This window comes from Eleutherodactylus coqui, chromosome 1 (genome assembly GCF_035609145.1).
Source record: "Eleutherodactylus coqui strain aEleCoq1 chromosome 1, aEleCoq1.hap1, whole genome shotgun sequence".
Taxonomy (NCBI): Eukaryota; Metazoa; Chordata; class Amphibia; order Anura; family Eleutherodactylidae; genus Eleutherodactylus; species Eleutherodactylus coqui.
The window spans coordinates 58,470,886-58,482,909 of NC_089837.1; the positions used below are offsets into that span (position 1 = coordinate 58,470,886).

Here is a 12,024-nt window from a genome sequence, read left to right on the forward strand (position 1 = left end):
CCAAAATCAGAATATACTCACCAGCTCTGGATCTTCTTCGGATCTTTCTTCGGGCCGGCGCACGCGCACGGCACACAACCGACGTGCCGCGCGCATCCGCCGGGCCGAAGAAAGAAGATCAGGCCGCGACGGAGAGAAGATGAAGCCGCGACGAAGGGGCGAGAGGTGAGTTAATTCTTATTTTCAGCGCTCATGTGTGCGGGGCAGGAGGGACCCGCTACGGATTCTCCATGGAGAATCTGTAGCGGGCCTGATTTTCCCCGTGGACATGAGGCCTTAGGCCGCCTGCACACGGGCGGAAATCCCGCGGCGGTATTTCCCGCGGGATTTCCGCCACTGAAAGTTTGCATAGGAGTGCATTACAATACGCACTCCCATGCAGACGGCCGCGGTTTGGCCGCGCAAAATCTCGCGCGGCAAACAAACCGCGGCATGTCCTATTTTTGTGCGGGGCACGCACTCACCCGGCCGCCGGCTCCGGTCTGCGCATGCGCCGGCTGTGCCGCAGCCGGCACATGAAAAAGCCGGGGCCGCCAGGCGCGGGTGAGTACGCGCTCGTCCCTGCAAGGCTCTCGGGTCGGGTCCCGCGGCGAGAATTCTCGCTGCCGGATCCGACCCGCTCGTCTGCAGGCGGCCTTAGTGTTGACCAATAGTTATAAATCTGTGATTAAGCCAGCCCACACTGTATAAGGTTGCTAGAATCTCTTTGTATAGACACTCTGGATTTCGGATGCAAATCCACCAGAGTCTGTGTGCACATAAAATAAACACCATTTCTTGAGGAGATCCTGAGTCGTCCTGTCAAAGATCATATTTTAGATATACACCTTTTCATTGCCTAAAAAATAATACTTGAGGTCATAGCAAGTTTTACAACCTACTCAGGGTTCTTCCTCAGGCTTATGGAATAGATTTGAAGTAACATGCATGCATATGATATGTACACACACACAGATATGGGGCAAAAGTGTTATGGTAGTAGTGCAGAGTGTCTTCACCGGAAGTGGGCTCAGCTGCAGGTAATGCCCAGGGCGTGACTTGGGCTTTACCTGGAGCTGAGCCCACTTCCCAAAAGCTCCAAGCTCAGCCGGAGCCGGCCGTGACTGATAGCTGGCCTCCTGCTGCATCCTAGCCAATGGCAAAGCAGGATGCCTGTATCTTGTGTCCTGTTGCCATGACAACCCGTCGGCCCTCCATGATTATATCATGGGGGTCCGATGACAAAACAGAGGGAGCTCCTTCACTCTGTGAACCCTTTATACAGGGCAGGGACCGCCATACACTGTGTCTCTATTAGCTGCAGGGTGATGACATCACCCTGCTCAGCTTCCTGCCTTGCTTTGCTGTGCGTCTGCCATCTGTCTCTCTCCCTCTCCTTCTTCTCCTGTACTTCGGCTGGTCACTCTGTCTGCCGCATCACAGCAATCACGTGGCAGTGCGACCAGCCGGGAATGCACTGCATGTGCACTTGTATATGGCAGAGGGCAGCCATATACATAGCCTTAAAGGAGATGTCCCGAGGCAGCAAGTGGGTCTATACACTTCTGTATGGCCATAATAATGCACTTTGTAATGTACATTGTGCATTAATTATGAGCCATACAGAAGTTATAAAAAGTTTTATACTTACCTGCTCCGTTGCTAGCGTCCTCGTCTCCATGGTGCCGACTAATTTTTGGCCTCCGATGGCCAAATTAGCCGCGCTTGCGCAGTCCGGGTCTTCAGCAGTCTTCTATGGAGCCGCTCGTGCCAGAGAGCGGCTCCGTGTAGCTCCGCCCCGTCACGTGCCGATTCCAGCCAATCAGGAGGCTGGAATCGGCAGTGGACCGCACAGAAGAGCTGCGGTCCACGAAGACGGAGGATCCCGGCGGCCATCTTCAGCAGGTGAGTATGAAGACGCCGGACCGCCGGGATTCAGGTAAGCGCTGTGCGGGTGGTTTTTTTAACCCCTGCATCGGGGTTGTCTCGCGCCGAACGGGGGGGGGGTTTAAAAAAAAAAAAAACCGTTTCGGCGCGGGACATCTCCTTTAATATTTTGGCCAATATAGACAAGCTCACAACCCGCGTCAAGGGTCCTTGTTTCCTTGTGAGTCCCTAAACTAATATCAAGCAAAATCACAGAAAAGCAAAATATAAACAGACAGAAAAATCACCACGTGGCCTGACACACTCGGTATGCCTTTTTTGTGCAAAAATATATGCACAAAAAATATCTATTTATTCATTTATGGTATATATGCAATTTTATATTTGGGGGATTAGCCTTTATACTACTATTTTTTCTTGATTACACAGATTTTTTGCCCTACATTGTGTGGGCAGTACTGGACTTCTGTAGAAAATATGAGAGGTTACATAACATGACAAGACACCAGTATTATAAGCATCACATGGTAGGTAGGACCCTGTAACAGAATTTCCACTGGGATCCTGCAGTATAATTTTACACCTCAAGACTTCTTTTCATTTGGAATATAATTACAGCTGAGCTTAGACAGGAGATCACAAGAAAAAAAATCCCAGTAACTTATTTAAGACATGAACTTGAAACAGGCATGAATGCATATTTGTAAATTTATTAACTTCGTAGATAACAATTGCTGCAACAAAAAGGAAAAAGTTTTATTCCATTATCTTCCCCGTTATCTGTAGGTGCCTCTCGCAGGTCAGTTAGTTTCTTATTATCAAGCCACTGAAAGATAAAGAACATAATTAGAAATTATGAATTATTATAGGATGAACATTTTTTTTATTTTTTGTGATCTTTACTAGAGATGAGCGAGCACCAAAATACTCGGGTGCTCGTTACTCGGGATGAAATTTTCGCGATGCTCGAGGGTTCGTTTCGAGTAACGAACCCCATTGAAGTCAATGGGCGACCCGAGCATTTTTGTATATCGCCGATGCTCGCTAAGGTTTCCATTTGTGAAAATCAGGGCAATTCAAGAAAGTGATGGGAACGACACAGCAACGGATAGGGCAGGCGAGGGGCTACATGTTGGGCTGCATCTCAAGTTCCCAGGTCCCACTATTAAGCCACAATAGCGGCAAGAGTGGGCCCCTCCCCCTCCCAACAATTTTTACTTCTGAAAAGCCCTCATTAGCAATGCATACCTTAGCTAAGCACCACACTACCTCCAACAAAGCACAATCACTGCCTGCATGACACTCCGCTGCCACTTCTCCTGGGTTACATGCTGCCCCCCCCCCCCCCCCCCCGCACGACACAGTGTCCACAGTGCACACCAAAGTGTCCCTGCCCAGCCTTCAGCTGCCCTCATGCCACACCACTCTCATGTCTATTTATAAGTGCATCTGCCATGAGGAGGAACCGCAGGCACACACTGCAGAGGGTTGGCACGGCTAGGCAGCGACCCTCTTTAAAAGGGGCGGGGCGATAGCCCACAATGCTGTACAGAAGCAATGAGAAATATAATCCTGTGCCACCGCCATCAGGAGCTGCACACGTGGGCATAGCAATGGGGAACCTATGTGCCACACACTATTCATTCTGTCAAGGTCTCTGCATGCCCCAGTCAGACCGCGGTTTTTTATAAATAGTCACAAGCAGGTACAACTCCGCAATGGGAATTCCGTGTGCACCCACAGCATGGGTGGCTCCCTGGAACCCACCGGCTGCACATAAATGTATCCCATTGCAGTGCCCTGGACAGCAGAGCTAACGTCATATTAAATGCAGGTGGGCTTCGGCCCACACTGCATGCCCCAACATGACCGGGGTTTTTAATTCATAGACACAGGCAGGTACAACTCCCTATTGTGAAGTCCCTGTGGACCGACAGCATGGGTGGGTGCCAGGAAGCCACCGGTGGTACATAAATACATCCCATTGCATTGCCCATCACAGCTGAGGTAATGTCATGTTCAATGCAGGTGGGCTTTGGCCCACACTGCATGCCCCAGTCAGACTGGGGTTCTTTAGAAGTGGACACATGCAGTTACAACTCCGTGTGGACCGACAGCATGGGTGGGTGACAGGAAGCCACCGGCGGTACATAAATATATCCCATTGCAGTGCCCAGCACAGCTGATGTAACGTCAGCTTTAATGCAGGTGGGCAAAAAATTAATTGGATTACACTGTAGGCGAGGGCCCCAAACAATTGGTGTGCCAACAGTACTAATGTACATCAGAAAAATTGCCCATGCCCAACCAAGAGGGCAGGTGAAACCCATTAATCGCTTTGGTTAATGTGCCTTAATTTGTAACTAGGCCTGGAGGCAGCCCAGTTAAAATAAAAATTGGTTCAGGTGCAAGTTTCAACGCTTTAATGAGCATTGAAACGTATAAAAATTGTTTACAAAAATTATATGACTGAGCCTTATGTGCCTAAGAAAAATTGCCCGTTCGGCGTGATTACGTCAGGTTTCAGGAGGAGGAGCAGGAGGAGGAGGATGAATATTATACACAGATTGATGAAGCTAAAAGGTCCCCGTTTTTGATGGTGATAGAGAACGATGCTTCCATCCGCGGGTGCAGCCTACGTATTGCTTAGGTATTGCTGCTGTCCGCTGGTGGAGAAGAGAAGTCTGGGGAAATCCAGGCTTTGTTCATCTTGATGAGTGTAAGCCTGTCGGCACTGTCGGTTGACAGGCGGGTACGCTTATCTGTGATGATTCCCCCAGCCGCACTAAACATCCTCTCTGACAAGACGCTAGCTGCAGGACAAGCAAGCACCTCCAGGGCATACAGCGCGAGTTCAGCCCACGTGTCGAGCTTCGACACCCAGTAGTTGTAGGGGGCAGAGGCATCACAGAGGACGGTCGTGCGATCGGCTACGTACTCCCTCACCATCCTTTTACAGTGCTCCCGCCAACTCAGCCTTGACTGGGGAGCGGTGACACAGTCTTGCTGGGGAGCCAGAAAGCTGTCAAAGGCCTTAGAGAGTGTTCCCCTGCCTGTGCTGTACATGCTGCCTGATCTCCGCGCCTCCCCTGCTACCTGGCCCACGGAACTGCGCCTTCGGCCAGTAGCGCTGTCGGATGGGAATTTTACCATCAATTTGTCTGCCAGGGTCCTGTGGTATAGCATCACTCTCGAACCCCTTTCCTCTTCGGGTATGAGAGTGGAAAGGTTCTCCTTATACCGTGGGTCGAGCAGTGTGTACACCCAGTAATCCGTAGTGGCCAGAATGCGTGTAATGCGAGGGTCACGAGAAAGGCATCCTAACATGAAGTCAGCCATGTGTACCAGGGTACCTGTACGCAACACATGGCTGTCCTCACTGGGAAGATCACTTTCAGCATCCTCCTCCTCCTCAGGCCATACACGCTGAAAGGATGACAGGCAAGCAGCATGGCTACCCTCAGCAGTGGGTCAAGTTGTCTCTTCCCCCTCCTCCTCATCCTCCTCATGCTCCTCCTCCTCCTCAACGCGCTGAGATATAGACAGGAGGGTGCTCTGACTATCCAGCGACATACTGTCTTCCCCCGCCTCTGTTTCCGAGTACAAAGCGTCTGCCTTTATGCTTTGCAGGAAACTTCTCAAGAGGCATAGCAGAGGAATGGTGATGCTAATGATTGCAGCATCGCCGCTCACCATCTGGGTAGACTCCTCAAAGTTTCCAAGGACCTGGCAGATGTCTGCCAACCAGGCCCACTCTTCTGTAAAGAATTGAGGAGGCTGACTCCCACTGCGCCGCCCATGTTGGAGTTGGTATTCCACTATAGCTCTACGCTGCTCATAGAGCCTGGCCAACATGTGGAGCGTAGAGTTCCACCGTGTGGGCACGTCGCACAGCAGTCGGTGCACTGGCAGATTAAACCGATGTTGCAGGGTCCGCAGGGTGGCAGCGTCCGTGTGGGACTTGCGGAGATGTGCGCAGAGCCGGCGCACCTTTCCGAGCAGGTCTGACAGCAGTTTGTGGGCCGTATGCCTCTTCTCTCCTAAGCTGAGTAGTTTCAGCACGGCCTGCTGACGCTTGCCCACCGCTGTGCTGCCGTGCCACGCGACACCGACTGCTGGCGACGTGCTGCTGCTGACACATCTTGATTGCGAGACAGAGGTTGCGTAGGAGGAGGAGGGTGGTTTAGTGGAGGAAGCATACACCGCTGCAGATACCACCACCGAGCTGGGGCCCGCAATTCTGGGGGTGGGTAGGACGTGAGCGGTCCCAGGCTCTGACTCTGTCCCAGCCTCCACTAAATTCACCCAATGTGCCGTCAGGGAGATATAGTGGCCCTGCCCGCCTGTGCTTGTCCACATGTCCGTTGTTAAGTGGACCTTGGCAGTAACCGCGTTGGTGAGGGCGCGTACAATGTTGCGGGAGACGTGGTCGTGCAGGGCTGGTACGGCACATCGGGAAAAGTAGTGGCGAGTGGGAACTGAGTAGCGCGGGGCCGCCGCCGCCATCATACCTTTAAAAGCCTCCATTTCCACAACCCTATAAGGCAGCATTTCCAGGCTGATCAATTTGGCTATGTGGACGTTTAACGCTTGAGCGTGCGGGTGCGTGGCGGCGTACTTGCGCTTGCGCTCCAACACTTGCGTTGGCGACGGCTGGACGGTGTGCTGAGAGACATTGGTGGATGGGGCCGAGGACAGCGGAGGTGAGGGTGTGGGTGCAGGCCAGGAGACGGTAGTGCCTGTGTCCTGAGAGGGGGGTTGGATCTCAGTGGCAGGTTGGGGCACAGGGGGAGAGGCAGCGGTGCAAACCGGAGGGGGTGAACGGCCTTCGTCCCACCTTGTGGGGTGCTTGGCCATCATATGTCTGCGCATGCTGGTGGTGGTGAGGCTGGTGGTGGTGGCTCCCCGGCTGATCTTGGCGCGACAAAGGTTGCACACCACTGTTCGTCGGTCGTCTGCACTCTCAGTGAAAAACTGCCAGACCTTTGAGCACCTCGGCCTCTGCAGGGTGGCATGGCGCGAGGGTGCGCTTTGGGAAACAGTTGGTGGATTATTCGGTCTGGCCCTGCCTCTACCCCTGGCCACCACACTGCCTCTTTCAACCTGCCCTGCTGCTGCACTTGCCTCCCCCTCTGAAGACCTGTCCTCAGTAGGCGTAGCAAACCAGGTGGGGTCAGTCACCTCATCGTCCTGCTGCTCTTCCTCCGAATCCTCTGTGCGCTCCTCCCTCGGACTTACCCCAATTACTACTACCTGAGTGATAGACAACTGTGTCTCATCGTCATCGTCCTCCTCACCCACTGAAAGCTCTTGAGACAGTTGCCGGAAGTCCCCAGCCTCATCCCCCGGACCCCGGGAACTTTCCAAAGGTTGGGCATCGGTCACGACAAACTCCTCCAGTGGGAGAGGATTCGGAACCATTGCTGCCCATTCTGGGCAGGGGCCCGAGAACAGTTCCTGGGAGTCTGCCTGCTCCTCAGAATGTGTCATTGTAATGAACTGAGGAGGCTGGGAGGAAGGAGGAGCAGCAGCCAGAGGATTCAGAGTTGCAGCAGTGGACGGCGCAGAATTCTGGGTGGTCGATAGATTGCTGGATGCACTTTCTGCCATCCACGACAGGACCTGCTCACACTGCTCATTTTCTAATAAAGGTCTACCGCGTGGACCCATTAATTGTGAGATGAATGTGGGGACGCCAGAAACGTGCCTCTCTCCTAATCCCGCAGCAGTCGGCTGCGATACACCTGGATCAGGAGCTCGGCCTGTGCCCACACCCTGACTTGGGCCTCCGTGTCTTCGCCCGCGTCTACGTCCTCTAGGTCTACCCCTACCCCTAAGCATGCTTTATTACCAGTAGTGCAGAAACAGAACGCTGTAATTAAATGTGCCGCTTATTGGCCTGTGGTTGGAGGCTGACTTCGCTTACGGAACGCACAGCAGAGCCAGGAAAGAATTTTGCGCAAGCCTGCTGTAACACTTAGCTGGCTGCGTATGAATTAGGACAACTACCCCCAGCAGAGACGCAGTACAGTCAGGACGGTCACAGGCAGCCCAAATAGATTTTTTTTCCCAATTTTTTTTGGAAAAGCCCACTGCCTATATAGACTGGATATGTCTTTCACTGTCCCTGCCTCACCACCACTACTGGCCCTGGACTATGTAAAATTACTGCAGGACGCAATGCTCTGGACGCAATGCTCTGCACGGCCGATATACAAAAAAAAAAAAAAATGTGCAACACTGCAAAAAGCAGCCTCAACAGTACTGCACACGGTCAGATGTGGCCCTTAGAAGGACCGTTGGGGTTCTTGAAGCCTAAAATAACTCCTAACGCTCTCCCTATAGCAGCTCCGGCACCAGCAGCACTTTCCCTGAGCTATGTCAGAATGCATCTGTGACGAGCCGCGGGAGGGGCCGATTTATATACTCGGGTGACACTTGATCTCGCCAGCCACTCACTGCAGGGGGGTGGTATAGGGCTTGAACGTCGCAGGGGGAAGTTGTAATGCCTTCCCTGTCTTTCTATTGGCCAGAAAAGCGCGCTAACGTCTCAGACATGAAAGTGAAAGTAACTCGAACATCGCGTGGTGCTCGCCTCTAGTAAAGAGCATCTCGAACACGCTAATACTTGAACGAGTATCAAGCTCGGACGAGTACGTTCGCTCATCTCTAATCTTTACCCCTTCCTGCTCCAGGAAATAAAAGTAGTTCCCATGGATGGGTTTTGCATCATAGGGGATTGGTGAGAACACCAATCCCCACTGTTGACGTCTTACGTGGCGCATTCAATGTTGATCATGGCATGTGAAGGATTCACAGAGGGCGTGCCATGTTATCATGGAGGGCTGATGGATTGCCATGGCAACCAGACATCAGCAGAGGCGGCCCAGGTCTGCCATGGTCTGTGATCGCAATGATTAGTGATAATTCATTGCAATACACAAGTACTGCAATGAACTATCAGTGTGATTATAACATTGCAGATGCAAGTCCTCTGGAGGGACATAAAATGTAAAAAAAAGTAAAAAGAGCACGTTTAAAAATATTAAAACTAAAAAAATCTTTTTTTGCACAGTTTACTCACTTTGTTTAAAAAAATGTTATAAAACCCACGTTTGGTATCGTCGCATTAGTAACTACCGATACAATCAAATGAACACACTTTTTATCCTAATAAAACAACCCAGTGAACCGGAATCAACACATATATGCATAATCATCATAATAAAAAGTCCTGTAATACTTTATATATTGGCGGCACCATACCAAAGAATACGAGAAAAAATGCAAAAAATATGCATATTTATTGAATACAGAAAATTTAAGAAATTTAAAAAAAGAGATAAAGTGCCACAAAGAGTTTCAGCTATACAAGGATCCATATAAAGTAGTTACAACCCCACATTTCAATTAATAAAGAGTAATAGACACGTTACTCGTATGTAATCATAAATTATATAAAGTGTAAGTGCAATAAAATACCCATGAGTATAGAGGATCAACATGGCCAAAAGCCCAATGTACATTTCAGCATCTATAAGAGATTGGGCCCACTGGAATATCATCTGCTATTCTGCTGGACCAGTCTGACCCCGTGTGGGCCATAAACATGAAATTCTTGGCAGAGCCTGCTAAGGTTGGCTAGATGTGATAAAACATAAACTAAATCTTTGACCACCTTTAGAAGAGAAGTTGGGATTAAAGTTGGCAACACACAAAATGTAGCTGTTGGCTATAGATTGAGGGAAATGGGCAACTGCCAAACATCTTTGTCATCATGTGGACTGGCCTTAGAAATGTGCAACCTGTGCCATCACACAGAGTGCATCACTCGTTACTGCTAAAGAGAGTGCCAATGGCCTTCCTTGACAGTCTGGGGACCTGGGATTTGAATCTCAGACCTTAATTTGGTGCCTAAAATTATGGAAAGGCCTTAGGATGCTGCTACTTTTTTCAGTCCATTGATTGAATGGTGTTGGGGCATTATATGTTATGGTTATATGATCACTGTATACTGTATTATTTGGGCACTGCATGGCACACCACAAGATGGGGGCATCAACAGAGGATACTGCACAACACATCATCCAATAAAAGGTAGACCTCAGTCACCTTATACTGAGGGGAAACCAATGGCCAAACAGATCTAATCCTATCTCAGGCACTGTTAGGTGATGCTTATGGATATGACATTGTCAAAGCATCCTGCCAACAATTATCTAATTTCTATGACCAGCGTAAGCGAAGAGGAACACTGACTGGCATAGTTTATTATTAGCGAATCATATCTAATGTCTATGGGGCATGGCAAACAATACTTCAATGTTTGTAATTTGGGGCTAAAACCAGTAACAAATTCAGTATCTCCTTGTCCTTGGAAGATAGGCAGTGTCAGAGGCGTTTGACCTGCACTGTATCTTCTCTACTGAAGCAGTATAATCATTTAGTAGAGCTGAACATGCGCGATATTGGGGTAAAGCCAAGCTGAAAATGCATTTTTATCACGCAGTCAGGGTGTTACATTGGTGTTGTTTTTCCTTTGGAGAAATGATTTTGATCATTTTTGAATGATTGAAAAACAGCTTACCTGTAGAGTAAGAGGCTTGAAATGTACTGGAGTTGGAGCTAGCTGCGCTCACAAACTCTACAAGCATGTTACGTCCAGATGAAACCAGAGGTGTGATTGGTCCATTTCCATAGGTCTCGTTCAATAGGACAGGAGATGATTCAGTGTAACCATCAAAGACTTTAACATAATCCGTAGAAGAGATGGCAAGATTGTCAAACTGCAGTGAAATCTGGGGAAAAAACAAAAAGTACTATTAGTTTGGACCAGGCTACATAAATATCCATTTTGTATCTAGTTTGATTTTACCAGTATTCATAATTTTTACCCTGCTGTCAGGAACTTGAATAAGCCAGAGGCACATTCCATCACTACTTTTGTTTGCAGAAGAGCTGTCTCCAGAAAGTGATCCTGAGGCCGTCACCAGCTTTCGCCTGCACAGGTCTTTATTTTTGGTTGTATAAATGAACAGAGTTAGCAAGGAATGTGTAGTCAACATCAAATAACAGATAAGAATTGGGATTTCAGAAAAAACATAAGACAAGGAAAGCAACTTACTGCAGCTATAGTAGGCATTAATTTTATCCACATCCAGAGTACTCATCCCGGATCTCTGTCCAATAAACACAGTAGAGTCAGGTACTGGGACTAAAGTGGGCAAACCTTCTCCTATGGAAAAATCATTCCTGTAGAGAGAATATTTCGGAATGTTTGGGTAAGATCCCTCGGACATTCACATGTTCTACATCTGATGTTGTGTACCTGATCATGTGTAGTAAATGTCCTGTTGGGGGCCTTTATGCTGGAGAAACAGGGCAAAAACTGAAAGCGAGGATGAGATCTAATCGCCATACAATTAAAGAGAGGAAGACAGAATTACCTGCGGCCGAGCCTTTTCTAATCATGGACACAACATAGGAGATATTAGAGTTTTGATAATTAAGGGTGGTTTCAAGTCACAAAGCCATAGAAGAATTTGGGAATATAAATTTATAACAACTTTTGACACTTTCAATGGAGGATTAAATTATTCATGAGGATTTATGGGTGAATGGGAGGTATGAGATATCTATAGCACAGATAAGACTGCTGGCCTGGTTAAAACCCCCATCAACAGTAATTCAGGGACCATAAACTCTCACTCCCTTATCAGTGCCTAGTTAAAGTGTTTATATCTGTTGCGGTATTCCTTTTAAGAGCAAACCAATCACATCCATGTCTGTGCCTTGTCATAAGTATGTATGTTATAAGTGTGTATAAATATTCATACCTCTTCGGATCTATTTCATTTTAGCCTAAAGAAGAACCCGAGAAATTCGCAAGCTCACTATAACATTCTAATGCTAATTCTAATGTTATAGTTAGCTTGCGGCTGTTTATAGTGAGCTTGCGGCTGCTATAGTGGGGATCGCCGCGGCTGACAGGTGAGTCGCGGCGGGAAGCAGGGGAGAGCGGGCGGGAGAGAGAGATCTCCCCTCCGCTCCTCCCTGCTCTCCCCCGCAGTTCCCCGCCCCGTGGCGGCTCCCGACTCTTCAGGGACGAGCAGGGAGATACTCGGCTAAAGCACATTACTCGGACGAGTAGTGCTTTAG

At 49.1% G+C, this 12,024-nt stretch overlaps 1 protein-coding gene across 1 annotated transcript in view; it reads right to left on the reverse strand.

Annotated features, from left to right (window-relative positions):
* Positions 1 to 2,643: 2,643 nt before the first annotated feature.
* The window catches only part of LOC136618248 (hatching enzyme 1.2-like), a 66,646-nt gene continuing 57,265 nt past the window's right edge, over positions 2,644 to 12,024 (reverse strand). Inside the window, exons 10-13 of the mRNA XM_066594318.1 lie at positions 10,991 to 11,118; positions 10,761 to 10,876; positions 10,454 to 10,664; positions 2,644 to 2,692 (exon numbers count right to left, since the gene is read on the reverse strand). Of these exons, the coding sequence (XP_066450415.1) occupies positions 2,685 to 2,692; positions 10,454 to 10,664; positions 10,761 to 10,876; positions 10,991 to 11,118 (463 nt within the window). The 3' untranslated portion in view covers positions 2,644 to 2,684. The remainder of the gene's footprint in view (positions 2,693 to 10,453; positions 10,665 to 10,760; positions 10,877 to 10,990; positions 11,119 to 12,024) is intronic.